The 22,754-nt window shown below is 39.7% G+C and overlaps 1 protein-coding gene across 1 annotated transcript; it reads left to right on the plus strand.

Moving 5' to 3' along the window:
* The first annotated feature begins 398 nt into the window (after positions 1 to 398).
* On the plus strand, positions 399 to 20,545 carry grm5a (glutamate receptor, metabotropic 5a). Its single transcript, XM_039618759.1, has 17 exons — positions 399 to 626; positions 991 to 1,124; positions 1,819 to 2,080; positions 2,507 to 2,621; positions 4,921 to 5,170; positions 11,089 to 11,324; positions 11,418 to 11,539; positions 11,617 to 11,741; positions 11,833 to 12,001; positions 14,655 to 14,781; positions 15,257 to 15,374; positions 15,691 to 15,877; positions 17,015 to 17,173; positions 17,257 to 17,382; positions 17,538 to 17,720; positions 17,833 to 18,002; positions 19,342 to 20,545. The coding sequence occupies exons 1-17, from the start codon at positions 399 to 401 to the stop codon at positions 20,261 to 20,263; spliced, it is 3,633 nt and encodes a 1,210-aa protein (XP_039474693.1). The 3' UTR covers positions 20,264 to 20,545.
* The last annotated feature ends 2,209 nt before the right edge of the window (positions 20,546 to 22,754 follow it).

Below are 22,754 nucleotides of genomic sequence, written 5' to 3' on the forward strand. Positions count from 1 at the left end.
GAATATCATCTGCACGGGCAGAAATAAGGTAGGCTGAAGCTATCTTTTAGTTTGCTTATGCGAAGCGCTCTGTGGCTGTTGATGAATTATTAAAGCAGAGGAGATTTCCGAGTTTTAAGTAGGTTGTAGTACTCCACTGAAACACCTGGCTCTATGTCAGTTTTACCCAAGTTGCAAGATGCACTGGCGTTTCAGCACCACAGACAGCAACTGGATGTCATAGAAAAAGTGAAAACATTTTTCATTTTCATTGTACCTAAAAATGCTGTCTGAACTTTTGTGTTTTAAAATAATTCTATAATGCTCTTGCTCAGGAATCCAACCCTTGCCCTTGGCTCTACAAGCACAATGCCAAACGCAGAATCCTCAGCTGAACCTCAGCTATAAGTGGACAGAGGATGGCGGGAGGTGTAACGAGGACCACGGGGATGGGACACATCCTGAAGTTGTATGTGCGGTTGTTAGCGGTGGCTGTGCTGCTGGGAACTGATGTGAGCTGGCTGGGCTTGAAAGACCAGGTTGGGGTCAATGCCCAGAACAACGAGAGAAGGGTATTGGCACATATCCCTGGTGATATCATCATAGGAGCTCTGTTCTCTGTCCACCACCAACCACCTGCAGATAAGGTACATTTTGGTGTGTCTGTGTTTATGTGCATGTGTTTGCACACATCTCAGTGTAACCCTTTAAAGCCTGAGTCATAAAATAAACGCCAGAAAATTCAAATTTTGCAAAACAGGAGTGGTTATTGAACCTTCTGACAATTAAAACAAATAAAATATTTATATTTGCATATATGAGTTTTAATTTGTATCATATTTGCTCCATCCTGCATTTGTTATTTTTTTGTTTGCAATTTATTGATTAAAAAAAAGTGAAAATTTGCAGTTTTCACATTTTTAGTTTTAGGAGGGGAAAAATCCCATATGACACACTAGGCGTTAAGGGGGTTAGTGTCACAAATGTAAATGATCCATCTGTGCTGATCAGGTCCATGAGCGAAAGTGTGGTGCGGTCCGTGAGCAGTACGGGATCCAAAGAGTGGAAGCCATGATGCACACGCTGGACCGAATCAATGCAGACCCCACCATCCTTCCTAACATCACCCTGGGCTGCGAGATCAGGTCAGCATTCACAGAGCTCACTGTGCTGTCTTTTTTTTTTAGCAGGACATTGTTGTCAGCCTTACACAATATCTACACAATGAAGAATTTTTATTCAACTGATGGTTTGGCTTACAGGCTGGTTCGTTATGAGATAAAATGTAATATTATATTAAACACAGAATGATATTTTAAGAAGGCTTCTAAACTTTGGTTGCTTTAAATGAATAGACGGTATTAAAGTACATGGGGGAGATGTTTATAGGCATCAGAGGAGAACCAAGCAAACTTTCAAATAGACTCTGAAGATGGCTGAGTGCAAGCAAGTGAACTGTAGCTGGAGGAATTAAGTCACAAAAGCAGCATGACAGGTAAGGGTAGAGTGTAGTTTCTTTTGAAGTAAATGCAGTATTTAAAAGCAACATTTTGAAGTCATCAACAAGCCTGCTTGTGATGACCTGCTTGTGTTTCCTGACACAGCTCATGGAAAACAAAGTGGGAATTTTGTACTATAAAGACCTTAAAAGACACTGATCTGCTCTGATTAACGCAGACTTCCAAAACATTGAATTCCAGACTTCTGAGGAATTTTGAAATTGTCTTTGTGTAGTGGTTTCCTCAAAATCACTGAAGCACAGACTGTGCAATCCTCACCTCATGTTCCCATAATTCCTGCCAAAACAGTGTGATTGCTAACTCAGTCTTCCTACACCAGGGATTCGTGCTGGCACTCCGCCGTGGCACTGGAACAGAGTATTGAGTTTATTCGGGACACACTAGTGTCCAGCGACGAGGAGGAGAGCCAGGGCAGATGCACGGCAGAAGGAGGGAACATGCTTCTTCAGGGAAAGAAGCCTATTGTGGGACTTATTGGACCAGGTTCCAGCTCTGTGGCCATCCAGGTGCAAAATCTCCTCCAGCTCTTCAACATCCCACAGATAGCATACTCAGCCACCAGCATGGATCTCAGTGACAAGGTAAGGCTAGTCAACAAACTCGCTAACAACAGAGCTGCAAACTTTAAATCCACACTGAATAACAAAGCAGCAAGCATGTCCTCATCAAAGTGTGAGGACATGCGTGGCAAGTGTGGCAGGGAAAAACAAAACAAAACAAAAAACAGTTAGTGCTTTGAGTTTTTTTGTTTTTGTTTTGATAAAAATGAATTTCATGTAAAACACAAAAACACAAACCAATCTAAAAACTTCAGCTTGGTTTACATCATGTTGACATTTTGATAAAACGTGATCTCATTTGTGAGAATCTGCTTAAAGCTAGAGCACAGCGATGGGTATGGTGTAAAGATTATAAGGAATGAATATGCAAACTAGTAGACGGGCTGTTGCATGCAGATAAGCCAGCTAAACTGCCAGACTGGTGATCATGTAAATTCCTTCCAACAGAGCCTGTATAAATATTTCATGAGAGTAGTACCATCAGATATGCAACAGGCCAGAGCAATGGTGGACATTGTCAAGAGATACAACTGGAGCTACGTGTCTGCAATACACACTGAAGGTAAGATTGTGTATGTCAGATTGTTAGGGGTTTTTTTTCTGTTATTCTGCTTTAATCTGTTCCTGCCAAAGACCACATATATACATATAGGTACTGCTCTTTTCCAGTTGCATCTGAAGAATCTATTTTAAAGCTTTTTAGTCATCAGGAACCACGTGACTCCTCATTCATTCATCTGATTCAGGTATTTTTAAGTTTACCTGTGAGGGGGTGGAAAAAAAGCACAACACACAACAAAAGGAGCTTAGCTGAATATATCGAAAAATTCAAAAAGCCTTGTGAAGCAATAATTCTAAAATGTGCTTTTGTCTTTACATCCACGCCCACAAACATATCAATGTGCATTTTTTTAGGCAAATTCATTGTCTGTTAATGTACAACTGATCATTTAAAAAATTATAAATTGATCATTGTCACAAGCTTTGAACTGTTTGTGTATCAGGCTGCTTTGTCCCCTGATTTCATTAATGCTTAAGTTTCTGCCTAACATTCTTACAGCAGGTATATAACTTTACTTAATGTTCCAGCAATAAAATAAACTTTCATATTTATTGTTGTCCTTTGTCGACAATGACACACCAGGCTGCGATACAAAAATACTCCCCAAAAAGCAAACGTCAGTGTAACAAACCGTAACTAATCAGGGTTTCCATATATTTACTGCCTCTTTTTTAACATCTCAGTGGCTCCAGGACATATAATTATGAAATAAATCCCTCTTAAGTGCCAGATTTTGGCAGGATTGTTCCTTTCTTTTCTTTTCTTTTCTTTTTTTTTTCTTTAGTAAAATCACCAATCTATTGTAGGGGAGGATTTAAAGTAAGTGTGTTTTGCATGCTGAATTTTCTTCTCCAGGGTACTGTAAAACAGTCTGATGTTTACACTACACTCTATTCTTCTAGCATTAATTTAACATGTGGTGCACAATGGGGGTTATCCAGCTGACCTTCTATTTCTTATTTCATGAATGTAATTGCATGTGTACACTTTGATTTTTTCCTATGTATGTATATATGTATTACCTGAACAGTTTTCCACAAGTTTGTGAACCAGTTACATCAGCTAACGAAGGCATTCGCCACTCTGGAAAGTTATATACATATATATAAATAATATTCATCCTTGGTTGTCTTTACTTTTAAATATCTGTGAAATAGACTGAGCTTTGATTATTAGTCTTTTAAAAGTTAGACTCTCAGACCCATAGAAGGTTAACCAGTTTCTTGGAAAGTCAGAACAAATACAGAGAAACATTAAAGAGTATAAAGCAGTTTTAGTGTATATAAAATACAGCATCACTAGTACGAATGGCAGAGAATTTAATCATCTCTAAAACACAGAAAATCAATTTAAAACTGTTGCTGGTGCCACTCAAGAACGCAAGCCACGTTACTCACGTGTAGTGATAGAAAAAATTTTTTTCAAATAGTGTCAGAGGGAGAGCATCCTCGCGAAGCATGAGAAAGTAGGTGACCTGATTTCTAGCAAAAACAGGGAAGTTTAACCCCTGACAATTCCTGTAATTGGGGGGAAAATGTACCAGATTCCCAAGTGCTGTGCTGGCATTACGCAAGTGTTCATACATTCATCTGTATCTGTGTCAGCACACTAAAAGCAATTGGGCTAAGCAGTAAATGTGTTAGAAACATCACAATGAAGATGCCGAAGCAATTGTTGTATAATAATGTGAACAAAATTGTTGGAAAAGTCAGAGATAAATTTGAAATTAAGATGAGAATGATACACAAGCTGGAAAGGATGTGCAGCAGGTTTCGGAGGATTAAGGACAGAGATGGAAATGTACTAACATGTGAAGAGAGTCTACTGAGAAGATGGTGGGAGTACTTTTAAAGCTGATGAATAAAATGTCAGCAGGAAGCACAGAAGATTAGTAAGAAAGAAGTGAGGGCAGTTATGAAGAGGATGAAGAATGGAAAAAATGCTGGGCCTGATGGCATCATTTTGGAGGTAGAGATGTCTAAGAGAGATGGCAGTGGACTTTTTGGCCAGATTTTTAAACACAATCCTGTAGGATGCCTCAGGAATGGAGAAGAGGTGTACTGGTACCAATTTTCAAGAACTGGGGTAATGTGACGAGGAAGACTTGCGGATGTAGTGAAGGAGGATGTTCAAAGAGTTGTTGTGACAGAGGAGGATGCTTGGGATAGGTAGATGATTCACTGTGGCGACCCCTAAAGGAAGCAGTCAAAAGAATGAGAAGTTAGCATTCATTATTTAACAGACCCCCAGCTTTTATGTTTTTATGAACACCATTGCATTCATGTGGTTACCTCCACAGGTAATTATGGTGAGAGCGGTATGGAGGCATTTAAAGACATGGCAGCAAAAGAAGGGATCTGCATTGCCCACTCTGACAAGATATACAGCAACGCAGGGGAGCAAAGCTTTGACAAGCTTTTGCAGAAACTCAGAGGCCATCTGCCCAAAGCCAGGGTTGTGGCTTGCTTCTGTGAGGGCATGACAGTCCGAGGAATACTGATGGCCATGAGACGACAACGCCTGGTGGGAGAGTTCGTCCTCGTCGGAAGGTGAGTGGCGACTTCTGGTATGTAGGAATCTTTAGACTGCATTTCTTAATTGTGGGAGTTTTTGCTTTTATCAGAAGCTGTTAAATCCTCTTAGTATCATGTGCTACTTTCCAATACAGATTTTCTTCTGATATCCACCATCAAGAGAAGATTGTTGATTTGTCTTCCTGTCATCATCATCAACATCATCATTATCCTTGTTATCATCAACGTTTTCATTGCATCCATCAAAATCATGGATAACTTAGGGAACCAAAGGTATTTTTTCTTTACATGTTTTTTCACACATTTTTAAGTCAGCTGTGAAATATTATTATTTTTTTAAATTTTAATTACTACTACTACTGCAGCCAAATGATCCATATAGAAAAAAATTGTAACAGAGCCTATTATTATTATTATTATTATTATTATTATTATTATTATTATTATTATTATTATTATTATTATTATATAGCTGTCACAACTGTAAATAGAGCCAGACCAACACATTTCAGTTACTCTGTTTCATTTTTCAAAGAAAATCTGAGTAGACTAATGATTAGATATAACATTGTTTTTCTGATGTCCATTATGTTAAAACATAGTCATCATTATGAGAGATCTCACACCAAACCGCATAAAATTTGCTCTAGATTTGGCCTATGTTTAGTGCATGGATCTTTCTAACGATACGTTAAATGAAGAAATTGTCAAACATTGTGATAACCGAGCAGGGAGGAAAGCATTCAATTAGATACACAAGGGGAGAAAACAAGCAGAAAAGAGGCAGTTGATTTAGCAGGAGGTTTCACTCTCTCCGAGAATAACATGTTTTATTTTAAGGTTTAGCTCTCTGGCTCGCTCTCGTCCCTGGTGGTCTATAAATGCCTTTCCTCATTAGGAGCCACATATGTAGGCTGTCGCTCAAATTTGACAGCAGGAAACATAAAATAACCTTGAACTACATATTGCAAAACACTGTGTTCTACCATCTATGTTATCCATATAGAGCTTTCAGGTAGCTGTGCTATTGAAATGTGCTCATTATTAAAACTTGTGGTTAATTTGTTAAGATGTCCCTCATTATGAGGGTGATTAGATTCGAAATGTACTGCGGAGGTGTCAGATTTGTCTCCAGTTGCTTTTGATGCATTCATGCAAGCATTAATGAGCACGCGTTTTATGAGTTCTGTCCTTCAGTGATGTGTATTTAACATCACTCAATTTGGGTTCAAGCATAAAATACTTGCATTTCTTGTTAAAATGCCTCCTAAACCATCATTTTCAACTAACTTGAATAGATCTGTCACCTTAGGTACATGCCTAGACTGGATGCTTTTTAAACATATAATCATGTTTTATACAGTTGTATCTGATCAGCAGCCAAAACTGAACTTATGTAGATGGATATCTATGGATAAATGAAAATGTATCACACAAAAACCTTGTGTATATGGCAAAAGGTTACATACAGTGGCTTAAAAAAGATTGAATTGAACTTTTCACATTTTATCACATTACAGCTACAAACATGAATCAATGTTAGGGTGGAATTCCAGGTGAAAGACCACACAAAGTGGTGTACACGCGAGATCTGGAACGCAAATCATACATGATTCCAAACATTTTTACAAATAAATAACTAAAAAGTGGGATCCGTGATAGCTGGGCGTAATTATTCAGCCCCTGAGTCAATACTTTGTAGAACCACCTTTGCTGCAATTGCAGCTGCCAGTCTTTAGGTATGTCTCTACCAGCTTTGCACATCTAGAGACTGAAATCTTTGCCAGTTCTTCTTTGCAAAACAGCTCCAGCTCAGTCAGATTAGATGGACAGCGTTTGTGAACAGCAGCAGTTTCAGATCTTGCCACAGATTCTCGATTGGTATTTAGATCTGGACAATACTCTAACCAGTCTAACACATGGATATGTTTTGTTTTAAACCATTCCATTGTTGCCCTGGCTTTATGTTTAGAGATTGTCCAGCTGGATTGAACCTCCGCCCCAACTCAAGTCTTTTGCAGACACAAGAGGTTTTCTTCCAACTTGAAGGAACTCCATCCATCTTCCCATCAACTCTGACCAGCTTCCTGTCCCTGCTGAAGAAAGCACCCCAGAGCATGATGCCCTGCCACCACCATATTTGATTCAGTGGGGATGGTGTGTTTCAGAGTGATGTGCAGTGTTAGTTTTCCAGTCTTCTTTTCATTTAAAAGTTCATTTAGTCTCATCTGACCAGTAACACCTTTTCCACATGTTTGCATACAATCATGGCTTGTTGCAAACTGACGACGGGACTTCTTATGCTTTTTGTTAAGAATAGCTTTGAATGCCATCCTTCCATAAAGGCCAACTTTGTGCAGTGAAATTGTAGTTGTCCTATGGACAGATTCCCCCACCTGGCTGTAGAAATCTGCAGCTCGTCCAGAGTCAGCATGGGACTCTTGGCTGCATTTCCCCAGCGGGACACCAGAGGTAACAGGGCCTGTGGTTTAGGTGGTACCCTTGTCTTGACAGAACAGACCTTTCCATACTCCTTCCATTTCTGAATGATGGGGCACTGCAGTGCTCCGTGGGATGTTCAAGGCTTGGGAAATCTTTTGTAGCCTAAGCCTGCTTTAAATTTCTCAGTAACTTTATCCCTGACCTGTCTGGTGTGGCTCTTTGGACTTCATGGTGTTGTTGTTCCCAATATTCTTTAACATCATCTGAGGCCATCACAGGGTTCATCATGTTTTGCAAAGAAGAATGGGCAAAGATTTCAGTCTGTAGATGTGCCTGGTAGAGACATACCATCAAAGACTTTCAGCTGTAATTGCAGCAAAGGTGGTTCTACAAAGTTGCTCAGGGGCTGAATATTCCTAGACTGGATGCTTTTATTTATTTGTAAAAATGTTTGTAATCATGTATGTTTTATACACTTCTCTGATCCACTTTGTATTGCCAAAACTGAATTCCATGTGAGATGGATTCATGTTTGTGGCTGTGAAAATGTATCAAATGTGGAAAAGTTCATAGGGGGCAAACTTTTGCAAGCCACTGTAAGTACACTCCCTATTTTTAGCCACATTAGTGCTCTAGAAGTGGGAATGTCAACTATGTTGGACTGGGTGTACGGATCTCTGCAACCTTTGGATGAATTTCAAAATAATTTAATAAGTTAATGGCCACTGTTTGAGGTTGGCCTGTGTCTTGCTCTTTATTTAGATGGATTGCTTTTACATTTTACAGATTTGATCTGACTCTGGCCTGTGGTTTTAGCCATTTCAAATGTTACTTCATATACCCTCTGGTTTAGCTTCTGTTTAAGGTTTTGTGGTTTGATTAGTAATCATGTTCTGACTTTTTATGCTTTGAGGATTTAGATTTTGTGTTATTAATATTTCATTCTTTGTGTTTGGTTTACTCTCGTCTCCCCTCCTAGTTTCTGGGATCTTTTTGTCAAGTCTTTTTCTCTGTTTGTGATTCTGTGTTTGGTCCCTCGTGTGTGACATGCTTATGCCTGAGTTTGGATTTTCCAGTTTTGGCCATTTTTAGTCTTTGAGCCAAATAAAAGGTTATTTTTCATTTATTTTGTTTTGTCTGCATATTCTGCATGTGGGTCCTCCTTGCCCACTCATGACACACACGCTCCATCAGTTCCTTTACAAAGCGGCTCCAACTAATCACTTAGAGTTTTTAGTGTTAGCGGAGCAACACGATCCCCGACTGGCTTCTCACCTGCAAATTGGTATGATGCATTGGACTGGTTGTTCGTGGGAAGAGTGGGTTTTTTTTCTTTTGCTCATACAGCTGGTTTGGATTTTTTTTTTTGTATGTGTGTTTTGTTAAATTTTCAGATTTCAGATATGGGCACGTTTATGGCCTCAAGTTTGTTTTATAGAAGTGAGGAGTTCTAAAGTATTTCCTCATAAAATCTGCTCATACAAGCTGAAATAAGAGAACAATGTGTGTGCACGAGCATCTGTGTGTGTGTGTGTGTGTGTCTGTGGATGCACATCCTTGCACGTTTATGTGAATCTTCAGGCTGTAGGTGGTGTAGCAACATGCTGCGTACAGCATATTGCCCTCCAAGGTCGATGTGTGGGTTTTAGAGCTCTCGTTCAAGTGTGATTCAAACTATCCAGAGTCAAAGCCCTCCATGCTTTTCATATCCATTTCTGCCTTTTTCATGCCAGTGTACCATTTCTGTACTTGCTTCTCTAAGGATGAGTTATGAAATGATCTCCTACCTCACTCTCATAAAAAAAAAAAAAAAATCCACCCACACTACTGTTGTGTAACTCCAGCTCGGTTAGCGAAGTTTTCAAAAATGACTTCTTTTTTTCAGTTAGAAGAGTGCAATTGTTTGTGTCAGTGAAGTGTGCATTTTTACATGTATGCACATGCGTGGATGTGTAATCACCCTTCTTTTTTTTTTTCTTTTTTCTGATTGTAGACAAGTATCCAGAGGGAGAGATAATAATAGATGGAGCAGAAATCTTTTCAAGCAGTTCACTGATAGATATAGCTTATTGACTCCAAGACCTCTGTGTTTTTGAATAAACGCCACATCAGATGTGTAGACACTGCAGTCTGCTGATGTTTGTTTGGAGTTTATTCGGCGCTGGATATTTTTTAAGAAGGTCCTTCACCAAACAAAAATAAATATTTTATGCAATAATGTGGAGTTGCAATATAATATGAACCTTGACAGTTAGATTTAAATGAATAGTAACAGATTGGTGCAGAGGTGCAAGTTGTTAAAATCAGAGAAATTAATTTAATTTAAATATAAAAAAAAGTAAAAATGTAAAAAAAAAACAACCCAAAAGTAAATGCTTAAGCAAATGCTTCAAAAATGTTTTAAAAACAAACAATATTTTTTTTATAACTTTGTAAGTCTTGTGTTGGCTTCTCTGAGTCATCATTGTAAATGTTATTCTCATTTCAGTCATTCATTTATGAAGACACCTCTGGTCTCTTCCAGTCTGAGCAATTGTGTGCCAATAAATTATTATCAACACAACAGCTTTTAACAAAAAAAAAAAATCCATGGCATCGTGAATTCAGTGTGATTTTACTTTCTAAATCCACTACAAGATATCTGCAAGCAGTGAGGAGGGGGAAGCAGTTCAACACTGCATAGTTGCCATGGCAACACGATCTGATCATATTAAAAGCATAGATGCAAGCGCTCATAGGAGAACATATGAATGCTTATTGCAACGCTGACCCAGATTTATTTTGAGGCAAACTCCAGAAGGAGTGTGAACCTATAGAACAAGTTTAGGAAAATATATTAAAAACAGAACTAAAATATGATCACGCTTCTTGTTTGTGGGCTTTGCAGATAATTTCCTTCAGCTGTGACAGTCTCAGAAATCTAAAAATCAATCTCATAACTTGCTGAAAATTGGAAAATATTTGTTGCCTGTGAAATAAGATGCCACTTGCCCTTGGGCAGCTTTTGAAAAATCCATATAAAAATCCATATATATTTATAGGTAGGTAGGGGTTGAAAAGCATTACTTGGCAGAAAAGCACCAGGGTTCTATATCGCTGACATTCACACTAGATTTCCAGGTTCGCTGTACTAGTGTGTTTAAGGAATAATTCTTATCTGATAGTCCTGAATGGTGCTTTAAAGAGATGTCTCCTTTACAGTTTGCAGTGTAGCCCTTTTCAATTTGTTTCTCTGGTGTAAAGTGTCAAGTTTTCCAGCTGTGCTTAACAGATAACAGGCAATAACAAATTTTCAGGAAGTCTTGCTGTGTGCACTACACTATACTCACATTTATAAGCCAAAAAGGCAAAAAAATAAAATAAAAGGAATAAATAACAAAAAAATAATGAAGCAAAAAAAGAAGAAGAAGAAGAATAACATCCTAATATTAACAGTACTTACCTGAACTAGCTGTTGTACTTTTTTCTAATTTTCCCTTCCTCCTGTCCAGTGATGGCTGGGCTGACAGGTATGATGTGACTAATGGCTACCAGAAGGAAGCAGCCGGTGGAATCACTATAAAGTTAAAGTCGGCGTATGTGACCTGGTTTGATGATTACTACCTGAACCTGAAGCCTGACGCTAACCTGAGGAACCCCTGGTTCCCCGAGTTCTGGCAGCACCGCTTCCAGTGCAGGTTGAAGGGACATCCACAGGAGAGCACTGCTTACAACCGCACTTGCACTTGTTAGTAAAACACCTACTTAGACACTTTTAACGAATGAGTATAATACTGTCATTACAAGGGTTTTCTATTGTCTATCTCCTTCCTGTCCACAGGGAGAGAGTCTCTGCGGCATCAATATGCCCAAGACACCAAGATGGGCTTTGTCATAAATGCCATTTATTCTATGGCTTATGGCCTACATGCAATGCAACAAACGCTTTGTCCAGGATATAAGGTATGAGGACTGACAGTGAATATTTAAGTGCTTTCACATCAGTTGTGACAGCAATGACATCGCTTTCTCTTCCACAGGGTTTGTGTGAGAACATGCGTCCCATTGATGGTCGCAAGCTGCTAGATTTCCTGATGAAAACCAACTTTACTGGTGTATCTGGGGAGGCCATCCTCTTTGACCAGAATGGAGACTCACCCGGCAGGTGAGGCCTGTGATGGCAAAGGCAGAAAAAAGGGGACAGGAAAAGTATAAATTGCTGTTATATGTGTGTTTATACTGCATGCTTGCCTCAGGTATGAAATCATGAACTTCAAGCAGACAGGTGAAGATAAATACGCTTACATCCATGTGGGAAGCTGGGATCAGGGTGGCCTAAAGATGAATGATGAAGAAATCTGGAGCAACAACAGTGAAATCATCCAGTCAGTCTGCTCTGAGCCCTGCCAGAAGGCACAGATTAAGGTATGAACCCATTCAGTGCACTCAAGGGCCAGAGTTACACCTCTAAGTTTTAATACTCAAAATTTTAATCTATAATGTATTTGCCTTTTTTTTAACAGTTTGTAGCAATAGTTGTACACACAATCATAATGAGAGCATATATCAAACCAAAAGAAAATGTAAATGACTGGATTTTAATGTGTGCATCAAACTAAAGGGTGGATTATGAAAATATTCTCTTTCTGATGCCACTCATAATTCATGATGCCATACGACCACATATAACCATATACCAGAGAACTCGGGGAAGTTATAATGAAGAAACCTTTCAAAAAACACGACCCACACAGCAGCCTTAAATTGATCCCACAGGTTCACAATTTCTAAAACTGGTCCAGTCAGATCCTCGAGTACTCTGCCAGGGATTCAGCAAAGCTCTTTGTTCAAGCTTTTATCATCTCCCATCTGGACCTTTTTAAGCTTCCTCCAGCTAATTCAAATCACGAAGAACACTAAAGTGTCCCTCTCCAGTATTTTTCCCAAAGTTCTAATATGAATCCCTCTTTACTTCTGACAACCTGTTGTTTATGTGCAGCAGTGCACCGCTACAGAAGCAGAGTGAAATGTAAGGCGAAGTGCATTGCAAAACAATCAAACCCATCTTTAGCTGAAAATTGTACTGAGACAACATATCCAAATGCTGAAACTGACATAATCTTTTTTTTTTTCTAAATTTGTACTATTTACATTTTAAACCATTTCTCAACTGTTGTGGGGAAATAGTTGTAGAACTACGACAACATATGGCATTTTATAGGTTTGTAAGTTTTCTTGTAGTGGCTGAAGAACACATGTAGTGAAAGAAATAGAACTAGAATATGATCACCTCACACAAGCATGTCAGATTTGCTCTTAAGTTTATGCTTGTGTTAATGACTGTTAATAACCTCCATATTGGAAAAAATAAACAGTCACCTAGAGAGGACAAGACTCAGCTGTACAGGTAAAGGTCACTAATTTGAGGATGCCAGTGTTCATATTTTGGACCGGGAGTAAAAGGAGTAAATGAGGCCATGTATGTGTAACGGGGCAATGTGATTGTGATTTAACACAGGTGTTATTCTAGAAGGGAAACCCTCCTCAAAAACGGACGGAGCAGTGAGCAACCAAGGGAATAGACTGAATTAAAAACTGTATAACTAAAATATAATTTATTATACAAAACAGTTAAAAATATAAACGGGAATTAAAACAGCCCTGGCCAGGGAAAAACACAATAAAATCAATAAAACACAAACATTAAAAGTCCAGTGGCGTCCGCCACGGTATAAAAGTCACTAAAAGTTAAAAATCTAGCCAATCAGAGCAGAAGGGAAAACCCGGTGGCGTCCTCGCCGTCCTATCAGTGTTTCTGCTCCGGCGTGCTGGAAGAGAGGGGCAGCGACAGTCACTATTCTTATAGTGGCTACAGTTTGTTAGAGTGGGATAAGTCGCGAGACTTACCCCGGATGGGCAGAGCTCTTAACTCTGCCCGCCGCTTTCCTGTAGCACGCCAATCGGCACCAGCCCGTCTCGCCGTGGGAGGTAGGGCGCTGTCCCGCTGCCACTGATTCCCCACCGTAGCGTGATCTGGCCTCGTTGTTATTCCAGCAGCAGAACAGCTCCCTCCGCTTCTCTGCTCGCTGGCGTCGTATGCTCTCCCACGTCCTGCACGCCAACCTTCACCAGACCCTCCTGTGTCTCTGAGCACTCTCCCTAAATCACCGCCCGCTGTCACCTCTCAGGTGTGTCAAATTAGTAAAACGGGAAAGGGCGGAGTCTCTCCAGGACAAATTGACATGCAATGTAAATAAAACACTCCACAAGATATAACCAAAACATGCAATACAAAAAATAAATAAAAACACTCCACATTAAAACACAGCAAACTAACTTCAAAACAAAATCTGTCCTTCCCTGGATGACATATGTCCACTGTGAACAACCATTAACTGTCACCACCTACAGTGCAGTCTTGAGATTCCTACCCAGAGGCCTCAACCCCTGCTCAGATCTTGTGGTAGTGCCTTTTTTCACACCTTGGCTCAAGTGATGGGGCACATGATTAAAAGTGGTGCCACAAGGGTTTAAATACCTGGGCCTTTACACCATTTGGTTTCAGAACTGAAGAATCTTGTTTGGATGAGAGGTGAAACATCTTCAAGAAATTTGAGAAAGTCCAGTCGTGTTCTTTCCTTAGACTGCCATGACCTGGATGACTAGGAACCTACACAGACTGATTCCTAATCATGTTCACCCACAAAGTCAACCTATCCTTCGTACTATTAGAGGATGCGGCAGAACCAAAAGAAATGGGAAACTCCGCACAAAAATTTTAGTAATTCTGATTAAAACTCCAGACCTCAGCCTAACCCCTAACCCTCCACACTTCCACTTTCCCTTTTCCAGTTACACTTCTTCATATACGTGTTGCTATGGTGAGGAAAGTTTTTTGTTAATAATGAGACTCAATTACCTTCTGGACGTTTTTTTTTTCTTCATTTGCTCCCCTGGTGAACAAATTCTCATTTTCTTAGCATGTGGAGCAGTCAGAGGGTAAGATTACCTACAGGAAATTGTCATTGGAGCATTGAGACCTTTCCAGTCTTTCATACTGGTGTGTCTGTGTCTCCAGGTGATCCGTAAAGGAGAGGTGAGCTGCTGTTGGACCTGCACTCCCTGCAAAGAGAACGAGTTCGTGTTTGATGAGTACACTTGCCGAGCCTGTGAGCTTGGCTCCTGGCCCACAGATGACCTCACTGGTATGCACTACTTCGTCTGTGGCACTTTCACTTACACATACACGGTTTCCGCAGCGGTCAGAGGAGCCATGAAATCTGGGTCCACCGCAGTGACGGTGGACCACATCTGTTAACGGCCCTAGCATTCTGTAGAAAAACACACTACTGCACAGAAATCAACAAAAATAGTAGTCACATATAAAGAGACCTGGATTCAGATTTCTTTGTAAACTGTCCTATCATATTTTATTTCCTCTCTAGTTTGAAAAAAATATTTTTTCCTAAATTTTACACACAACAGTTACATTGTTGATGTCCACAGTGTTGCAACATGAGTGAAAATCTGTTGCTGGAGTAAGCTACAGTCTGTTGTCTGTTTCATGAAAATACACAAATGCACTAGTTTTAATATTTCTCTTACTAATGCATCAAATTTTTATATGAAACTTTTCATGTCTTTTTCTCTCACTAATCATGATCTCTCTGCACCCCTCAGGTTGTGAGCCAATTCCAGTGCAGTATGTCCGCTGGGGGGATCCAGAGCCCATTGCTGCTGTAGTCTTTGCCTGCCTGGGCCTCATGGCTACACTTTTTGTTACATCTGTTTTCATCAAGTAATTGGAGCCAGTATCTATACATTTAACTATGAATGCACAGGATGTTACATACATATTCAGGACTAACAGGAGCTAGCATATGTTTATTTTGACCTACTGTTGGTGTTTTACTGCGACTCTGTAGATGTTTTTAATGTCTGATGTCCCTGTTTGCAACTGGTTGTTAGTGATATATGCAATACATCCTTTGCAGTATTGAATGTCTCATGCTTTTGTATGACTAACATTTAATTAGACAAAGTAAAACAGTCACTGTGGTGCTCTGGGTATCTTTTATCAGCTATGTGAATCGAGATGTTTCATTTATCTGTAGGTTTTGGGACACTCCTGTGGTCAAGTCATCCAGTCGGGAGCTCTGCTACATCATTCTGGCAGGAATATGTCTGGGCTACCTGTGTACTTTCAGTCTTATCGCAAAGCCGCACATTGTCTATTGCTACCTCCAGCGGCTGGGAATCGGACTGTCCCCTGCCATGAGCTACTCTGCTCTCGTCACCAAGGTACTTTTTCTGTTTAGTTATCAGAAGGTAGAGGAACAAGCACATAAAGTATATGCACGTTAGCATCTTCTTTCACTTCCTATGAAACTAAGTGGGTTAAAACAGATGCTCATTGTGTTTCAGCTGCATTTGAAATCAGCTTGTTCTTTCAAGCACTAAAATAAATATTTTACTGGGTAGTTACTGTCACATTTTTTCCTCATTGGCACTTTCAGTGTTAAACAACATGTTGGAATTGAGCTGCACGGTTAAGAAGTTATCAAAACAAGCAAAACGTACCACAACACTATATTGCCAAACGTATACACTTCCCTGTACAAATCATTGAATTCAGGTGTTCCAGTCACTTACATCATCACGAGTGCATAAAATCAAGCAGCTAGGCATGCAGACTGCTTCTACAAACATTTGTGAAAGAATGGGTTGCTCTCAGTGAATTCCAGCGTTGTACCGTGACAGGATGCCACCTGTGCAACAAGACTAGTTGTGAAATTTCCTCACTACTAAATATTCCACAGTCAACTGTAAGCTCAGTATTATATGAAAGTGGTAGAAATTGAGAATAATGGCAACACAGCTATGAAGTGGAAGGCCATGTAAAATTGGGGTTAGTGGACGCTGAGGGGCACAGTAAGCAAAGTTTACCAACTTTCTGCAGAGTCAGCTTCATGTGGTCTTCAGATTAGCTCAAGAGCAGTGCGTAGAGAGCTTCATGGGATGGAAGACTAAATTACTCAAAGAAGATGTTTTTTCTATGAGTCCCGAAAGACTGACTTTAAAGGACTTTATAATTTTGACAGAGCAAGGGCTTTCTAATTTCATTCAAAGTTTCAAAATTTTTCTGTATTTCTCTTTATAAACCACTTTTAATCAAACTGCTTATCTGCTGTTGTAGTCTTATGTTTTCAAGCATAAATAGACTGGCAACTCTAGATTAATGCTGGGAGAGCCACCTCCAGAGACTGAATGATAGCCAATTGTCAGAAAAGCATGGTAGAAGTTGAGGGTCTGAGTGTGGGCTGAGGTTGCTGCTGAAGAACTGGGAAGGGGATTATTGTCATGAATCAGTGCAAGATGTTTTCTTCACAGTCGATGTAATTGAAGCCTGCATAACCATTTGATCTATTTTTGATCCAGACCAACCGCATAGCACGGATCCTGGCAGGCAGCAAAAAGAAGATCTGTACCAAGAAACCGCGTTTTATGTCCGCCTGCGCACAATTGGTCATCGCCTTCCTACTCATACTCCTGCAGCTGGGGATTATTGTGGCACTTCTCATCATAGAGCCACCACAGGTATGTGCGTGTTTCCTTTGTAATGTGGGGAATGGTCATATACATTTATTTATACAACTAGAGAAGCTTCTTCTTTTCTTTAGGTGATCTATGATTACCCCAGTATCCGTGAGGTGCACTTGATCTGCAATCTGACCACTCTGGGGGTGGTAGCACCGCTGGGCTACAATGGCCTGCTTATCCTCAGCTGCACCTTCTACGCCTTCAAGGTACTTCAGCATAGCATTAGTCAATAATGCAAGGCTTACTAAGATTTTCGGTTACTTTTATATATTTTTGTTACTCACTTTTCTTTCCTATGTACTGTTCATTTGACTTTACCACGCCCTGCTTTAAAACATACATACTCCCTTTTCCCACACAGACTCGTAATGTACCAGCTAATTTTAATGAGGCCAAGTACATTGCCTTCACCATGTACACCACCTGTATCATCTGGCTGGCCTTTGTTCCAATTTACTTTGGCTCCAACTACAAGATCATAACCATGTGCTTTAGTGTCAGCCTCAGTGCCACAGTGGCTCTCTGCTGCATGTTTGTCCCCAAGGTAAGAAAGAAAAAAAACCCTTAAAAATCTAAAGATTTTCTGTTGTCTTGTTTGGCATTATCCCTTTTCACACGTTTTTTTACACTTCCTTCTTGCTCATTTCCATTATCAGGTGTACATCATGCTCGCCAAGCCTGAGAAAAATGTCCGCAGCGCTTTCACCACATCCACAGTTGTGCGCATGCATGTGGGCGATGCTAAGAAAGCTGCCAAATCTGGCAAATCTTCTAGCAGCATGGCCAACTTGTTTCGACGTCGTGGCTCTACGCAGGACAACATAAGGTACAAGCTGGCGTTAACGTATATATAGAGATAAAAACAAACAAACAAAGATTTTATTAACATAGCTGTGAGCCTATGAATCAATAGGTTTAACATACAGTGCTTTTGTCTATGTTTAAGTGCTGTGTCTAACATTCACACACACACACACACACACACACACACACACACACACACACACACACACACACACACACACACACACACACACACACACACACACACTCTGATGACTGTAATAGGATAAACTTGGCTTAACCTTCTAACTGGTAGACAACCCACTCTACCACCTGAGCCACATGCCCCAAGTCTACAGCATTTGGTATTTTCAGGTGATATCCCATCCAAGTACTGACTGAGCATGCTCAGGGTGGTATGGCTATAACATGAAATGAGGTCATGTACTGTAGGACTACCTCTGTTTTGAATTTTTAAAGTGTTTCCTACTCTCCATAGCATTTAAACTAGAGTGAACTCTAGTTCACTTGAACTCTAGTGAACTTAAGTAGTAGTTTATTTTTTCCATTAGTAACTGTATATTGATGCATTGTGAGATAAAATCTTTGAATCAATTTACGTTTTTAAAATGAAAGTTCTATTTAGTGCTTGCTAATTTACAATAACAAGCAATAGGAGTCAATTTTGGCACAGTTTCCGATGATATTTTCCATAAATAACGCGTGATAGGAGTTCCACACTACATTAGCAATGCCATAGTGTACAACAAGATAAAAATATTGAAACTTAAATGGGACAGCTACAGACTGGGCTGATATGGTGGATGTGAGGTTTAACTAACTGCTGATTGGAAAAGAAAATGCAGTCACCTTCTTTAGTTGTTTCTGTTCATGAGTCCATCAAAAGATATGGAAGATCTGCTTAGATATAGTACAGCTAAGAGCACAGCCATCCACATCTCTTCTTTAAGCTTTATACATGTAGAGCAGAAGCTGTTGCAACAGGCTGAATATGAAGCCAAGAAAAACTGCTCCCAGAGCTGGGAGTATGTAACCTCATTTGGGTTACGCACTCCCAAAGGATCCCCACTGCCTTTAAGGATTTCTCTTTCTAGGAAGGATAAAAGAACATGTAAAGAGACTTAATATTACACAGCAGGCAAAAGATAGAACATAGGAGTGTAGAAATACTCGTGAGAGGAATTGGAACATGACCCTCATCATGGATTATAATAGTTTAAAAAAAAAACCTGGTGTGATGTTGAAATAAATTACAAATGTTTACACCAAATGCTTACATTTTCTCCATGTGTATTTACTGACAACTTGCAGTATTACACTATAGGTATGAGATTACTTACTGCCATTCATGTGATTTTCAGTTCCAATGGGAAATCAGTTACATGGACACAGAATGAGCGTGGATACAGACCAAACCTGTGGAAGAGGATGTCATTCCACGTGAAGAAAAAGGATCCAGTCGAGGCGAATCAGACAGCCATCATCAAGCCATTCTCTAAAGATGGGGATACACCAGCAGACAACGGTGTCAGGGAGCAGTACGAAGAGCCACAGCTTTCTCAGTCTTTCACCTGCACACCCTCTCAGTCACCTTTGCCCACCATCAGTCAGCATGCAGCGAAGGCGGTGTGTCATCAGGGAGGAGAGGATGGCGAGGATGCACAAGTTTTACCCACCTATTTACCCGAGCACCCCGCTGGAGTGAGAAGAAGGGGCGGGGACAACAGCCAAGGTGTTGGTGCATTGAATGATGGGGATATTAGCATCATAGGAGTGGGTGATATTGGCATAGGGATGATTGGCGGCCAAACTCAGGGTACCACAATCATGGACCAGATCAGTAGTGTGGTTAACCGTTTCACTGCCAACATCAGTGAGCTGAACACCATGATGCTGCCGGGGGGAGCCACCGTCAGCCCACCCTCCACTACTGCTCTGCCTGCTGCTACTGCAGACACCACGGCGTGTCCACCTCAGTACCTCACGCCCAGGAACAGACAGACACCCTCCACCGTCACCACATATGCAGAGGTAACAGCTGTCTCCAATTTCTGCGAGAATCGACCAGCGGGTAAGATTTATGAGCACCTGGCCGGGACTTGCGTGAGTAGCAGACGGGCCAAGGATATGGAGGAGCTCATGGCTCTGACGCCTCCCTCTCCATTTAGAGACTCATCTCTGAGCTCCAATGGCAGCTCTCCCCCTTCCCTGTCCCCTGCCTCTGAGGCTGAATATGACCAGCTGCTGCTGAGACATTACAGCCAGAGCTCCTCCTCTCTTTAAACCTGCACCCCCCTCCCACAACAACTTATTTTTTTCTTTTTAATCTTCTATCCAGGGAGTATTTTAAACTCCAAGAGACAAAACTTCCCACTGGACCAATCTCTTTGATGCCTTTCTTCATGTGGATATTATGAATGTTTAAGGGTTTGTTTTTTTTTAATGAACAGATGCTTATTTTCAGATTGTGACTGGGCACACCCACACATGACCTCATTGAGTACTGAAGGACTTAGAGAGGAATACCAATAGAAGGATTTAAAAAATTGGACTGAAATAAACATAAGGGCATTTTAAAGACTTTTACTGCTTTTCTGACATGTTTCAAACTCAGTTTTAAACTCCAAAGACAACTTTGATAAGCTGAAGGAATGAAAATCAAACAACATTTTTTTTAAATGGCTATTGGTCTAGGGAGTCCAGGTGTTTAGAAAAATTAAAAATTACTACAAAACCCCCCCATCAAATATGATTGTGTTTTAGTTGGATATTTTCATTATCTTTTATCATTAACTTAGAGAGTAAATGTGTTTTTTTATCGCTTGTTGTTGACCTTATGCACTTTTTCTACTGACAAACTGCCCTAACATGTAATATTGTGAGACCCTGCTGGATCCAGATTGTAGGAAGAAGCAAGAAGGTATTTATGCGAAAATCAAACAATTTACTGCCAATCACGAAAGACATGAGAGCGCATTTTGTATCCTGATGCTAAAGGGGAAAAGTGCTCAAATGCTGCAAATCAGCCATCAGGTTTTTCTCTTTCTCAGTGACCTTTTTCATGTACTGAGGATCAAACACCTCCTATCCCAAGAGGACAGAAGCTTTTTATGTCTCAAGGGAGTCAGACACTTTCCCAGTGGACGCGTTCATCAGGTGTCTAACCCACAAACAGCGTTTGGACTACTTGGATGTCTTCTTTAATTATTTGATCTAGTTGTGACTCAGTTGAATGTATAAGTTTTAAGATCTGTAGTGGACCAAACTGATCTTCCACCTCAGGATGTGTTCAGCTGTAACGTGCTGAATGACTGTCGTCATGTGGCGGATCAAAATGTCTCCAGTTTGCATGATGTCAGGATTTGTTTGCACTCTCTGAGGTATGTTTGTAATTATTTACTTTTTAATATCGTAATGTCAAAATACTATTATGAATATATACAGTAGCACAGTAACAATACTAATAGTGATATTGATGTGCTTTTAAGGTTAGTTTAAGGAGGAGAGAAGCAAATTTAAATTGCGCCAGATTTTTTTTTTCACTGAAAAAGGTTTTTTTAAGCCTTGCTTTTTACTTATATGTGTGCCAGTGCTTTGAATTACATTGTGGTTATGTAAAATATGTTACTGAAAATCTTACTGTAAGCCTATTCAAATTTCTTATGCCTGAATATTTTAATTCATTTGGTATGCTTTTTTTTGTTCTTCTTTTTTGTCTGCATTTTTGCCTCTCTGAGGTTTAAGGTCAAGAATAGTATGGATTCATAGGTTTGCAGCTTTTCAGCTTCTAAGATGTAACTGATGATACTGACATGGTAGCTAACATATGTCTGGTTATCAGACTTTTTTCTTTTTACTATTTCCAGTCTGGTTTCAGTCCCTAGCTTCTTTTTTTTGTCTGATATTTCCATACAGACAGGAATGCGTTTATGTTTTTTTGAAATGTGCAGTATGTTTTTTCAATATAAAAAAAATTTATCATGGATAGTCGCCACATATGCATGCATGCAGGCTTGTACCAATCGTGCAGGTTCATTATAATATATGCCACTATTTTCTGACATGATTTAGAGAATGGTTGTCTTATGTTTTTTATCTGATTTGCAGATTTAATTCACAGCTTGGTCTTCTACTGCATTAAAGGTTTCTATTCAAAACTAGCGCTTTGTAAATTGTTGTTAATAGTCCTTATTTACAATCAAGGAATGGAGAAATGCTTCATCATGAATATGACAATAGTGATTAAATTTTAATATTTAGAAAGTTGAAGTAAAATGTAATATCTCTGTATAACTCACAAGTAGTACTTACAAATGGCAATCATTTTATAGGAATTTATGTTTTTATTGGTAAATTGGTAAATTTGGTTTGGCAACTTTTTAACTGAGTTTTTTTCCACAATGTATTTTTCCTCTGGCTGACCAAATCCCTATGGTGGGTTTCTGTTCCCTAATGGATTGGGTGGCTGCTCCACAGTTTGGAGAACCAATGTTTTAATGAGTCGCATCTCTTTTTAACACTGAAAACTGGATCGTGTGCACCCTTTCTCACCTTATAATTCTGTCAAATCACGCTGCAATAATTTACAAACCTAAGGGAAAAGGCATTTCTAGGACGTTCTTTATTAAATAATGTGATATAAATTCGTATGCCATACACTGTAGTCCAAAAATGTATAGTGAGATTATGGGCAAGGTTTATTCATAGTTGGAGCATAATAAGCTTTGATGAACAAGGAAGGTTTCAACATAGCAACTTGTTGTTTAAACTTTAA

This window comes from Oreochromis aureus, linkage group 10 (assembly GCF_013358895.1).
Source record: "Oreochromis aureus strain Israel breed Guangdong linkage group 10, ZZ_aureus, whole genome shotgun sequence".
Lineage (NCBI taxonomy): Eukaryota > Metazoa > Chordata > Actinopteri > Cichliformes > Cichlidae > Oreochromis > Oreochromis aureus.